Below are 14778 nucleotides of genomic sequence, written 5' to 3' on the forward strand. Positions count from 1 at the left end.
GCACCAAAACATTGTTTTAATTAAACAATAACAAAACTTTTCATCCTTACTGCCAATGTCCTGATAAAAACAAAACAAAACAAAACAAAACAAAAAAAACAAAAAACACTGATTTGCAATTAGAAGCATTAGTGCTCTGAGTGTGAACAATCTCTAGCCCAAGGTAGCTTGAAGCCACGAAAACTCATAGTCCTCCCACAATTGAGAAGCAGTTTTATGAGCATTTTATTTCCCTTCTATCTCATTTCCTAGAACCCCAAAATGACTACTCTGGGTTATTAGAGAAATAAACATAAAACTTAAACACAAGTATTTATCATCAAATATCGATGGCATTAGCCTGCCCAATATGGGAATCATATGTGATTCAGCATTTCATTTAAAAAATGGATATGTAAATAAAGATGTAATCCAGAAAGTATGCTACTATTTTGATAGAAGAATATAATGTAGTAATTTTGTCTTATTATTAAATATTTAAGTGTTTCTTAGAGATAGAAATTAAGGAGTGCTTTTATTTACTCATTTATTTAATTTGTTTTTTGTTTTGTTTTTTTTGGGGGGGGCACACCTGGTGACGCTAAGGGGTTATTCCTGGCTATGCGCTCAGAAATCACTCCTGACTTGGGGAACCATATAGGATGCCTGGGGATTGAACCGCAGTCCACCCCAGGCTAGTGCCAACAAGGCAGACGCCTTCCTCTCTGCACCACCGCTACAGCCCCGTATTTACTCATTTTTTGGGGGTGTTATAATACAAAATATGTTAGTAACGGCAAGGGTCAAAACCTGAGAAAAATTTGTCAAGTGATAAAATAATTGAACTTTTAAAATATAAATTTTATAAAAGATAATTTTGGGGATATCTGATACAATATTCCATTTTTTATACTCATAGTCTCTCAGATAATAAATTATAGTGATGTCCCTTTGGATTTTGTTTCTTTGGATTTTGGGCCACATCCATGACACTGAGGGGATACTCCTTTTTATGTGTCCATAAATTACTCCTGGCTTGGAGGACGGTATGGTACACAGGGGATTAAACCCAGGTCCATCCTAGGCAGCTGTGTGCAAAGCAAATGCTCTACCACTGTGCTATTGCTCTGGCCCCCAACACTTGAATTTTAAAACAAAAAATTAAACTAACGTTCTCCATTCTTTCTATTCCTCAATTCCACATAGCCTGTTAAGTGTCAGTAAGTGCTATTTTTATTTTTTTAGTTATATTATTAATATAGTAACTTTGGATCAGTTTTAGCAATTAAGTTGAATGTGAAAGACTAAGGCAGCATTAGAAATTAGACATGTTCAAACATCTAATTAATGATAATTAAAATAATGCATGAAGCTAAAAGAAATAGCCTAAAATCCTGTGGAATATTAAATTTCTTTTTTTTTTTTTTTTTGGTTTTTGGGCCACACCTGGTGATGCTCAGGGGTTACTCCTGGCTATGAGCTCAGAAGTCGCTCCTGGCTTGGGGGACCATATGGGATGCCGGGGGATCGAACCGCGGTCCGTCCTAGGCTAGTGCAGGCAAGGCAGGCACCTTACCTCTAGTGCCACCGCCCGGCCCCAGAATATTAAATTTCTAAGATAAAAATGAAAAATTAAGAATCTGTTTTAAAAAATATTTTAAAATTGCAATAGATGCTTAAAAATAAAATCAGCAAAGTAGTTTAGCTTCACAACATTAGTTATTATAATTACTGTGTAAAGAGATTTAAAAATAAAAGAAAGAATATTTAACTCAGGTTTTCTTGCCATATGAATAAATATTCTACCAGTTTTGAAGGGGTCCTGCTCCATTAGCAGCTGGAAGTGTGCTTATACTGGTGAGCACAACTTGCTCAGAGAGTTTTGGTATGTTATCAAGGTTGCTGATCTGGGTAGTAAGAGATTTCCTACTCTCTGTGCTTGTTCTTCCTCTGTTGAGTCGATTCTCCTGGCGGTGGTGAACTCCAAGGCAACAACAAGAGAAGGCAGCTTTAAATTCTTCTCGAAATTTTCCTGGCAAACCAGGCATAATGAAAGAAAAAATAATTAAATGTAAATATCTTTCAACAAATATGGATAGGGTCAAATATTATAAAATAATAGAAATGTCTAATGTTTCATAATCTGCTTAGGTAGAATAAAATATTGGTGGATAACTCAACTACTTTTGATGATATTCTTTGTTGATGATATAAACTTTTAATATCAACTTATCAATATCATAAACTGCTTATATCATCTAAGTTGATGATATAAACTAGAAATGAAAGTCAATCACTTTATAAAGGATGAATGACAGCGTTAGGAATCATGGTTTCTACTTTCATTTAATGCAAGTTGGTTATTAGGAATTTAATGGGACAATAAAAGTTTACTGGATCTTAGGATAATAAACTGATTACTAGTCAAGTTATTGTCAGCTACTTTTCCTATCTCACTCGTTTTAATTGCTTGGGATAGATCCCAGAATGCACACACGGAAGGGAAAACTTGTGCTCTTGATCTGGGTGGCATTGTCAATCCTCCCTGTTTTACCTATTCCCACAGCAAAAATGTGGCTTGATTTCAAAACATCCGCTTCGAACAGTTCTCCATACAACCTCTTAAATGGTTTCCCCTGATTAGTACAGGGTTTATAATCATAGCTTTTCCACTGCTATAGTCATTGTTCATTCACTGGCAAGTTCTTTTTCTCCATTTTTTTCCTACTCCTTAATTCTATATGGCCTGTCCTTTTAAACACAGACCATGAGCAGTGGTATGTGATTGTTCACATTTATTATGTTTCACTTTTGGAGAATGAAATTGGGTATGGCAAAAAAAGTTATTAGAAAGAGAAAATGGTATATATATATACCATTTAATTCTTCTTTTCTCCTTTTCTCCTTCTTCCTCTTCTTCTTCTTTTCTTCTTCTTTTCTCCTTTTATTTCTTTTTCTTCTTTTCTCCTTTTACTTCTTTTTCTCCTTCTTCTCTTCTTCTTTTTCTTCTTCTTTCTTCGCTTCTTCCTTCTTCTGTCTTCCTCCTCCTCCTCCTCCTCCTCCCCTCCTCCTCCTCCCTCCTCCTCCTCCTCCTCCTCCTCTCTTCTCCTTCTTCTTCTTCTTCTTCTTCTTCTTCTTCTTCTTCTTCTTCTTCTTCTTCTTCTTCTTCTTCTTCTTCTTCTTCTTCTCTTCTTCTTCTTCTTTCTCTTCTTCTTCTTGTTCTTCTTCTTCTTCTTCTTCTTCTTCTTCCTTCTTCTTCTTCTTTTGGTTTATTAGGTCACACCCACTATTTTTTAGAGGTTACTCCTGGCTCTATGCTCAGAAATCACACCTGACTCAGGGGACCATATGGACTCCCAGGGATTGAACCCATGTCCTCCTGGTCAGCCACATGTAAGGCAAATGCCCTACCTCTCTGATACCACTCCAGCTCACCATATAATTCGTGGCAAAATAAAATAAAGCAGGTACAGAGCCTATGCTGTGACTAAAATAAGTCCTTGTACTACATGAAAAAATATTTTAAAAGGCAAAATACTTTAGGATTCTAAGTATATTACTTCTAGGAAAAGCCAAAATCTGAAAACAATAAAAAATACCAGCTGTTGAAAATGGGTAGGGGTGAATAGGTAAAGAATAAATAAATTTTAAAGCATAATAATTGGTGCATCTCCATTATACAATAGATGCTATCATGATGACATGATTCACATAAACAAGAGTACAAGATAAAAGAGAATTCAAAAGAGCAAGCTATAATTATAGGATGTTTTTGAGTTAATGGTGTCTGTTCTTCAATTTTGAAAAATAAAGCACTAATGATGTAGATCCTGTTCATGAACTATTTGTGAAGTCTTTGCCATCGCATTTATTATGAAACAAAAACTGCTTAAGAAATAAATGCTCAGAAATAAAAAAGGAGAGAGAAATAAAGCTTGAAATGAAGAACAGTAAAAGTATAAGAACTATAAAAGTCTAGAAATTCAAAGTTAAATTTGAAAAATAATTTTCTAAATATAAATACATCATTTATTATTAAATAAGATGAAATGTGTTGGCCCATATATTATTTATCACATATTTATAGATAAAAATAAAATAAAGCTAATTCTTAAGACAATTATGAATATGTAATTAATTGAGAAAACAATTCTTCAGCTGGTTCTTCAAGCTAGTATTGACCAATGAACACATATCCCACATGCTTGTCTCTATTTTTCTTTACATGTTTATTTCCACTCTTCAAATTGAGCACAAATTACATAAATAAAATAGTTAAATGATTTTTAATTATATTTATTCTACAACTTTACATGTCAAATTAGTAACAGATGTGTATATATGTTTTGTTTGTTGCTATTGATGACTATTTACTTTTTTGTAGCCAAGAGAAATCTTGAGATAAACCTAAGAAGTGTGACCCATGAGAGTGTGTATTTATAAAAAAAAAAAAAAGCAAGCAAAACCCACCTTAAAAGAAGAAAATCTCCAGTTAAATCTCAAATGTTGATAAAAAGAAAATATATCAAGGCAGTTTACTTTTCACATTTTTAAAATTTATGTTTAATATATGGTATATAAGATTCTGTTCATTTAGTTTACATGATTTTTATATTTTTACTTTTTGAAAATTTTGTACAAAATTTGAAATAAAAAATTACTTTGCTAATTTTCTTTATGAGATAACATGTTCCCCTTCATAAGGGAAAAACTTAAGTCAAATAGAGCCGGGTGAAAAAAAAAGTCTCATTTTGAAACTATACTCTTCATGTAGCTCAAGAGTGTTTGACACTTTCTCACTAAAGAATTCTTTCTCTAGGTTAGAATTGTAATTTACATACATAGAAGGTAGAATTTTAGACTTACCACTGAGAAAATTATAAATAATTGGGTTTGCAGCACTATTGGCATATACAAGCCAATGTGAAAATGTGAACCAAGCATATACAGTCTCTCTGTCTTCCGTGTGAGTAAACATCCCAAATACCCTATAGGAAAACAAATAGGATTGTGATTTTTGAAAGAATCTTAGAAATAATTAAATTCAATGGATGACAAAACTACTGATAGAAGCTACTGGACTATTATTGTTCTTTGCTATAGACAGTTACTACTTATGAGTTTAGAATAATAGTCTATAAAATCTTTGTAAAATGATAAATAAATATTAAGTCAAAGGCTAAATCAGATCAGTCTAGAAGGACAATTTGTCCTGTTAATAGTAAATGCACTCATATTTCTTGGTGTAAAATACAGAACTTGGAATTTATTTATGTCTATAAAGAAGGATTAATAGTTCACAGCATACCATTTAAAATAATCTTAAATTTCAATGTAATTATTTCTTTATACTTTTGATTGCACATTTATCAAATAATTGTATTTCTTCAACTCTAGTGATCTGATTTTCCGTGGATATCACCTAGAGGAAGGACTCATGTTCAGTTGTAAAATCGTTTTAAAAATTGATGTATGATTTTTATTTTAATAAACTCTTAAAATAATTTAATTATCATATTTTTAAGAATCATTTGAAGACCCTGACAAACTTTGAGAACTCATCTATGATATTCTAATCACTAGGGAGTGATGGGGACATTCAGCTCACAGGCACATAAGACCCCTAAAGCTATGCCCCTGCTGCATGATGGGACAGATACATTGGCCTCTTCTACGTTGTCTGCAGGAATCCTTTTGGGTGCATGGCCTGAAATGATGTGAATACATAAAAATAGCCCTTGGTACTAAATTCTTTTACCCACTTTAACATGCAATATTAGCAAATAACTCACAACAATACTATAAACGTATACACTGAAATATAATAATGATCACTCAATCATGGTAATGTAACTTGTGCCATGATTCACATGCCTTTCTATAATAAAGTAATGTTCCATTACCACAGATAGATATTACAGTGTAGGGAGGCTGACAGAAATAAAATATAGAGTAAAATAATATGACAATTTGACCCCCTAACTGAATATATATTTGAAACCCTACAGAAGAAAAAATTCCTTTAAAAGTTTAGTTTTAAGTAATCTAGAAAAAATACACTTTAAGAAAGCAATTTAAGAACTTATTTTTAAAATAAATATAATGCATGGTTTCAAAAAAGACACATTTAATGTGTATGGTAATGAGAAAACTATTTTAAAAGCATCTTTTGTTTTCTGTGGAAACAAGAAGAGCTTCCCCCAAACCAAACATCTTTTATGTCTAAGATGGACTTTATACTTAGAAAACTTTTGCTCTTCATTGAAAGTAAGGTATATTAATTAGAATAAGAGAAATACTACAAATAAGTCTATATTTGGGTCTAGCTCTAGATAGAGTACAAGTGGAGATTAGTATGCATTAAAATGAACTTTCTAGAAATCATGTTAGAAAATACAATTTTGTTTAAATTTAGGCTAAATAAAATGAATTAAAAGCATTTTATAAAAGGGAGAAAACCCATATGTTGTCATTAAATACATATTCATAATAGTAAGTTTCTTTGGAGGGGGTAAGTTTCTTAAGAGCTAAATCCATGACCAAGAAAAATATGTACATTTGTATAGACTCTTGTGAGAAAGAAATATTCTATAATATTTTAAGAATATTAGAATAATAATATAATATATGATACATCATAATATTTTATCATAATAATTATCATATCACAAAATATAACATTATATAACTATACTATTAATTACATAATTATAATTATGTTATTAATTATAATTATAGCATTATAATAATAGTAAAATAATAGAGAATAATTGTAAAAAGATATGAAGGGCTATGAGCCAGTATCTAGAATTCAAGATCCCAAGAAATTTTAGACCTTTAACTTTGTGTCTCAAATAAACAGTATAACTGACCAGAGGTTTATATTTTTTTCCTCTTCCTTTCTTTGAAAATGCCATTAAGCAATCAAAATAAGGGGCCAAAGAGAATAAGAAAATTTTGCAGCTGTCTATACACCATATATGTGTCAAGATGAAATTTTTCACTTCAGAGTGCAGGGGAAAGTGAGAAATACAATCATAATTTACATCCAAACTTTATTCATAAACAGAATTATCATCACATATAGCAGCCTATGTGCAGTTGTTAGAATCCCTGATTAATGTTGACTGCCATTAGGTTCATCCACATCAGTGCAGTGACATTACGTTTTAATGTAATAGTGTAAGCAACATAACAAATAACATATTGTACTTTCTCTCCTGAAAAACTTTTTTCCCACAAATCTTATTCATTTATTTATAAAATTAGCTCCCATTTTTAAATGGTTCTCACACTTTATGTATATGTGTATATATGTAATCTTTATTTAAGCACCATGATTACAAGCATGATCATAGTTGGGTTTCAGTCATAAACAGAACACCCCTTCTCATGAGTTCAATATTTCTACCACCAAAGACCCCCTCCCTCCTTCCCAACCTTTGCTTGTATTTGAGACATGCTGGTTTTTATTAATATCGCTGAGAGCTCAATTCAATGACTTCAGGAAATGAATTTTATTCTTTTCGTTTAAACATTCAAAACACCGTATGTTCTGTGACTCCGTGTATTCATGTGACTCCATTTGTGTGTTCACAATGCACTTTTAAGTACAATTATAATGAAAACCCACAAAACATAGTTATCTCTTTTTATCCTTTAGAAGGTATGTGTTTACAATTCCTCAAGTCTTTAAGAACGAAGTTTTGAACCTGTTCAGGTCAAAAAAGAATTCTGATATATAAATTAAATTTTAGATCGTGTTCTTCTCTTTTGTTTTTGCCTTTTTTTTTTTTTTTTTTTGCATCTCAGGCTTAAAGCATTTAACTTGAAGGGGTCAAAGAACATCTGTTTTATGTCTGCCATTCAACAAAAGACTTGAGGATTGAGAGTCTGAGAAATTTTTGAAAAGGGCTATTTGCTTTATTGGTAAAAACACATTAACTTTATCTCCCTGGAAAATACCAAGCCAGAGTTTTGACTCCCCCCCCCTTTTTAGTTTTTAATTAAAAACCTAGAAAAGATAAGTTGTTTTATTTTTAAAGGGGGTGTGAACTTTACCTCTTTAGCACATTGAGGATGCTAATTGGCAGATAGCAAATTGCAAACACCAAAAGCACAACCATCAGCATCCGGGCTGTTTTCCTTCTGGCTCGTATCTGTTTTATTTCAGCAGCCACAGCACTAATCTTGGACTTGGTCTGCTGCCCTGGACCTCGAGCCTGTGAAATGGGTTGTAGGGGCTTCCATTTCCTCTGAACCACAGAAGATGTTCCCGGGATCTGAAAAGAGAAGACACACTTTAATGAATTTACGAACACACTTTTTAATGACTTTAAAGACACAGTTTAATGACTAGGATAGTTCTATTTCAGGGAGCCCGAAAGGAGAGTGTCTCAAATGTTGAAGAAAGAAAAACAAACAAAACTATTACCTTTGAGATCTCCTTTATCCTGATTGCAGAGTCAGGTGAGTTCTTAGATAGGAGTATTGATTTTTTTTTAACAGGATGTTAGTTGAAAAAATAAAGTGGAAGCATCGTATTTTGCCAAATTCCAATGAGTTAACAATGAAAAAGATGTCTTTATAGAAAGAGAAATACCTCCAGAAAAAGAAGATGAGCTACCAACTGATATATAAAAGTTGATTACCTCATATGTGTTGTACTACTTGAAAATAAAAACTATCTAAAAAGGCAAAATACTATAGGATTCTAAATATATTACTTCTAGGAAAAGCCAAAATCTGAGAACAATAAAAATATCAACTGTTGAAAAATGGGTAGGGGTGAATAGACAAAGAATAGATAAAATTTAAAGCATAATGATAGGTGCATCTCCATTATACAGTATATGCTATCATGATAACATGATTCATATAAACAAGAGTAAAACATAAGTGAATTCAAAAGAGCAAGCTATCAATATAGGGTGTTTTTGAGGTGGTGGTGTCTGTTCTTCAATTTAAAAAAAATGTGCTTATAATGTGCAGCCTGTTCATGAACTATTTGTGAAGTCTTTACCATCACATTGATTATGAAACAAGAAATGCTCAAGAAATAAATGCTCAGAAAAAGAGAGAGAGAAGGCTTGGAATGAAGAACAGTATCAGAACTATATCAACATTAGGAATTCTCAGTCAACACAGAAACCTAACCTAAGAAAATCTTAACAGGTAATTTACAAAAGGAACCTGAAGGACCCTTTTCCCCATGCATCAATCAACACTGCCACCTGCTGTCCAATTGGAAAATATACAATATACGACTTAGTGGTTTTGTTTTTACTGGATCTTGATGGCTTTTCAAGTTTGACTAGGGACAAACCTTTGTATGACAGAAATAAAATACGTATTAGATTAATTTCTCTGTTGATAATTTGCTGTTATGAAATTTTTGAAACCATGATCTGGTTGTTTAAAATGTACAGAAAGACAGCATGTTTTGTGACCTTACAATTAACATTTTTAATTCCAAAATTAACATTTTGGAATTTTTAACAACTTACATAACTGTACCTTTTAATTTATCTTGGAAACTTATTGGGTAATGTCATAAAGTTTTTCCAGGCATAATATTTCTTAATTAGAAGGTCATGAAGATTGATAGGGTTTAGTGACCAAGAGCAATCAAATTCAGCATTTAATTCGTTAAGCAGAAAATGTGCCAGCCAGCACCAGCATAAGGCTTTTAGTTCTACTAAGATTTATCATCTGTTGCTTTTATCACTCTGTGCTGTATAGCCAGGACAGCCCAATGTGTCCCTGTGGTTTTCCAGAATGAATGTTGGATAGATTCTGCTGCTTATATATCCCAAGATCCAATATTGCTAAATATCTTTACTTGAAAACAGAATTTAACTTTGGTTTTCATCCATACAAATTAAGACGATACTTCTCTTTAATCTGTAGCTATTCTCTGTTTAAAATAACAAATATAGTTAGATTAAAACTTTCTCTTTATGTCTGACATAAATTATATGTGACATATTAATTATATGTGACATATAATTGCTCTTCTATAGAAATAGAGAAAGACTTTTGTACAGTATCGTTTTTTCCAATCACCTCATCCAATGATGGAAAACTGTCCTCTGAACACATACATTTGAATAGTCATTTTCAAAATAATTCAGAAACTAGAGTGGATGTCAGAAAGTTTTAGAAGACCTCTAGCGGAGTTGCCCTATAAATGTTTACTAAATGGCTTGAGCTGTTTTCTAAATGATCTCTGAGCGACTGCTTAAACGTTAGCAATTCTGTTATTGAATGGTACCCTGAAGGAATCAATATTCTGCATCTGATGACTTGTGCAATTATCAGAACCCATCAGAGTTCCCATAAAGAAAAATTATCATTGAGATTATGTCAGATCCCTGCAATCAAGAAAATGAGAACAAACCAACAAACCAAAAGAACCTGATGATTGTATTCCTTTTAAATGATACATTTTGGAGGCTGGGAAAATCTATGAAACTACGCTGCCCAGTGGGGCCTGACATGAGAAATTGTGAGTGCTGCCTGTGTGTATCTGTCTCCTGTCCTGTCGCCTGAACCTCTTGGGAGTTGGGCTGAAAAGAGGCTCCAGAAAACTTGCTATTTCCAGAGGCTCATTTAAGGGCAGGAACACCAAGAAATTGCTTCATAACGTGAAAAATGACTATAAGCAGTACTTTGCAGAAGTCAGGTCCCCTGTTTGTGACATCAGGGCTGGGGAAAATATTGTGAGTGCTGCCTGTGTGTGTCTGTCACTGTCCTGTCACCTGAACCTCTTGGGAGTGGGCCAAAAAGAGTCTCCAGCAGACCATGGCTGCTCAGCTTCGTTACATGGCCATGCGCTATTTCTAAGGAAAGAATGCCTTTGCAACAAGAAAAAAAAAAACACACTAAGAACTGTGCTGGATTACTGAAGCCCAGCATTTCTCCCCAGACTGTATTCTCTGCTGCATGCTCAGGCCTAAGATTTGATCCTGTGTGAGGCTTCATCCAAGGAGGACACTCCCTTCCTTGGAGGCAAGTCAACCTACCCCATAAAGGGCGGAGCCAGAGGAGCATGTCCACGTACATCATTTAGCCAATGAATACCACCACAACACGTAGAAAAACCCACAAAACAAGTGTGTCAATGGGGAAACAATGCAGGCCAGCATCAGACATAGAGAATGAAGACAATTGTGATGACCAGAAAATGACCAAAAAAATTAATCATCTCTCAGATAAAGAGTTTATACAAGCAATATGGAAGATGCTCAAAGAACTCAAAGAAACCATGGATAGAGTTGAACAGAACACTAAAAACAACCAAGAAAATATGAAGACAGAAACCACAAAACTCCAAACTGAAATAACAGGTCAAAAACAGGCCTGAAAACCTCAGTAAATGAATTGAATGACAAAATGAATAAGCTCTACACCAGGGTAACAGAAGCTGAGAATAGACTTGGTGCTGTGGAAGATGAGATAAATAACAACACCTATAGCAGGAGAGATTGGAAAAAAAACTTAAAGCATGAACAGACAATGGAAAAATTAGTCAAAGAATGGGAACAGATGAAAATAGATGTTTATGATAAGCTCAACAGAAACAACTTAGAAACATTGGAGTCCCAGAAACCCAGGAAGAAAATTTCCAGGAAGAATCAATGTTCAAGAACATAATTAAAGAGAAACTTCCAGAGCTAAAGAATATATGTGATCAAATCCTGCATGCTCGAAGAGTACCAACCAAAAGAGACCCCAGAAAAAATACCTCAAGACACATCCTAGTCACAATAATGAATCCCACAGATAGAGACAGAATTCTGAAAACAGCAAGATCAAAAAGGGAAATTACATTCAATGGAGCATCCTTGAGATTACAGCAGACCTGTCACCAGAAACACTCAACACCAGAAAGCAGTGGTGGGACAAACTCAATGAAATGAATGCTTCACCTAGAATACTGTACCCAGCAAAACTCACTTTCTGGTTTGACGGAAGAATACATGGTTTCACAGACAAACAACAGCTCAGAAACTTTACAAACTCAAAACCAGTCTTAAGAGAAAAACTGAAAGACCTAATTTAAGACAAGATTGACCAAAAGACACACCAAATTTTGATATAAAGATGGCATTAAATCCCAGGAATTTCTTTCCCTCAATATCAATGGACTAAATGCACCAGTTAAGAGACACAAAGTAGCTAAATGGATCAAAAAACTCAATACAACCTTCTGCTATCTACAAGAAATGCACCTGAAGTCAGAACAAATGTAGACTCAAAATAAAAGGCTGGAAGAAAATTATTCAAGCAAACAACACCCATAAAAAGGCTGGAGTGGCCATACTAATATCAGATAATGCAAACTTTATACTGAGGCAAGTTGTAAGGGACAAAGATGGACATTTTATATTAATCAAGGGGTATGTAGAGCAGGAGGAAATCACTCTCCTAAACATTTATGCACCAAATGAGGGTCCAGCAAAATACTTAATACAAATGTTGACAAATCCGAAAAATAATATCAATAACAACACAATAATTATGGGGGACCTGAACATAGCTTTATCAACACTGGATAGGACATCCAGACTAAAACCCAACAAGAAATTACTAGACCTGAAAAGAGAAATGGCAGAAAGGGGCCTAGTGGATATATATAGGACACTCCATCTACAGAAACTTGGATACACATTCTTCTCCAATGTACATGGGACATTATTCAGGATAGACTACATGCTGGCACATAAAATATACCACCATAATATCAAGAGAATAGAAATCTTGCAGGCTACCTTCACTGACCACAAAGCTCTGAAATTATTTGTAAGTTCCAAAGGGACACAGAAGAAAAACTTTAACACCTGGAAGTTAGGTAGCCTCATACATAATAACCAGTGGGTCCGAGATGAAATCAAAGAGGAAATCAAAACCTTCCTGGAAACAAATGATAATAAAGACACAAACTATCAGAACTTATGGGACACAGCAAAACAGTACTGAGAGGAAAATCCATAGCTTTGCAAGCACACATCAGGAAGGAAGAAGGGGCTTACCTGAGTAGCTTAATGACACAGCTCATAGAACTAAAAGTACTCAGCAAAAGGATCCAAAAATAGGGAGACAGAAGGAAATAACAAAGCTGATAGCAGAAATCAATGAAGTGGAAACCAAAAAAAAAAATATCTGAAAGATCAACGAAAGCAGAAGTTGGTTCTTTGAAAAAATAAACAAGATTGATAGACCACTGGCAAACCTAACAAAGAAAGAGAGAGAAACTTGATAACTCATATTAGGAATGAAAAAGGAGAGATCAGTACTGATATGGCAGAGATTCAAAGGGTAATCAGAAACTACTTTGAGAAACTCTATGCCACTAACAATGAGAACCTGGAAGAAATGGATAAATTCTTGGACTGTTATAATCTTCCACAGTTGGATGAAGAGGATATAGCAAATGTAAACACCCCCAACAATATTGATGAAATTAAAACTGTAATCAAAACTCTGCCCAAAAACAAAAGTTCAGGCCCAGATGGATTCACTAATGAATTCTTTCAAACTTTCCAAGAGGAACTTCTACCAATCCTGGCAAGACTCTTTTATAAAATCAAAAAAACAGGAACACTTACAAGTAGCTTTTATGAAGCCAACATCACCTTGATACCTAAACCAGACAGAGATGCTATGGAAAAAGAAAATAACAGACTAATATCACTGATGAATGCAGATGCAAAGATCCTCAACAAAATCCTGGCAAATAGGGCCCGGAGAGATAGCATGGTAGTGTTTGCCTTGCAAGCAGCCGATCCAGGACCAAAGGTGGTTGGTTCAAATCCCGGTGTCCCATATGATATCCCGTGCCTGCCAGGAGCTATTTCTGAGCAGACAGCCAGGAGTAACTCCTGAGCAATGCCGTGTGTGGCCCAAACCCCCCACCCCAAATCCTGGCAAATAGGATTCAATGCCTCATTAAGAAGATCATACAATACGATCGAGTAGGTTTCATCCCAGGAATGCAAGGCTGGTTTAACATCCATAAATTTATCAACATAATACACAACATCAACAAGAAGAAAAATAAAAATTACATGATCATATCAATACATGCAGAAAAAGCATTTGATAAGGTCCAACACCCATTATTGATCAAAACTCTCAGAAAGATGGGAATGATGGGAATCTTTCTCAATATAGTTAAGGCCATCTACCACAAGCCAGTGGCAAATATTATCCTCAATGGAAAAAAAACTAAAAGCCTTCCCTCTAAATTCTGGCACGACAAGGCTGTACTCTCTCACCACTCCTATTCAACATAGCACTGGAAGTACTCGCTATAGCAATTAGGCAAGAAAAAGATATCAAGGGATTCCAGATAGGAAAGGAAGAAGTTAAGCTCTCGCTGTTTGCAGATGACATGGTACTCTACTTAGAAAACGCTAAAGACTCTACCAAAAAGCTTCTAAAAACAATAGACTCATATAGCAAGGTGGCAGGCTACAAAACTAACACACAAAAATCAATGGCTTTTCTATACACCAATAGTAATAAGGAAGAAATTGACATTCAGAAAACAACCCCATTCACAATAGTGCCACACAAACTCAAATATCTTGGAATCAACTACTAAAAATGTGAAGAACCTATACAAAGAAAACAATAAAACTTTGCTCCAAGAAATAAGAGTGGACACACGGAAATGGAAACACATACCCTCATCATGGATTGGCAGGATGAACATCATCAAAATGGCAATATTCCCACAAGCATTGTAGAGATTTAATGCAATCCCTCTAAAGATACCCTTGACATTCTTCAAAG

At 34.2% G+C, this 14778-nt stretch overlaps 1 protein-coding gene across 1 annotated transcript in view; it reads right to left on the minus strand.

Annotated features, from left to right (window-relative positions):
- Window positions 1-1730: 1730 nt before the first annotated feature.
- HCRTR2 (hypocretin receptor 2) overlaps window positions 1731-14778 on the minus strand; it is a 153614-nt gene continuing 140566 nt past the window's right edge. The window contains exons 5-7 of the mRNA XM_049777019.1: window positions 8041-8261; window positions 4846-4967; window positions 1731-2011 (exon numbers count right to left, since the gene is read on the minus strand). Coding sequence (XP_049632976.1) covers window positions 1782-2011; window positions 4846-4967; window positions 8041-8261 — 573 coding nt within the window. The 3' untranslated portion in view covers window positions 1731-1781. The remainder of the gene's footprint in view (window positions 2012-4845; window positions 4968-8040; window positions 8262-14778) is intronic.

The sequence above is a fragment of the Suncus etruscus genome, chromosome 7 (genome assembly GCF_024139225.1).
Source record: "Suncus etruscus isolate mSunEtr1 chromosome 7, mSunEtr1.pri.cur, whole genome shotgun sequence".
In the NCBI taxonomy this organism is placed as follows: Eukaryota; Metazoa; Chordata; class Mammalia; order Eulipotyphla; family Soricidae; genus Suncus; species Suncus etruscus.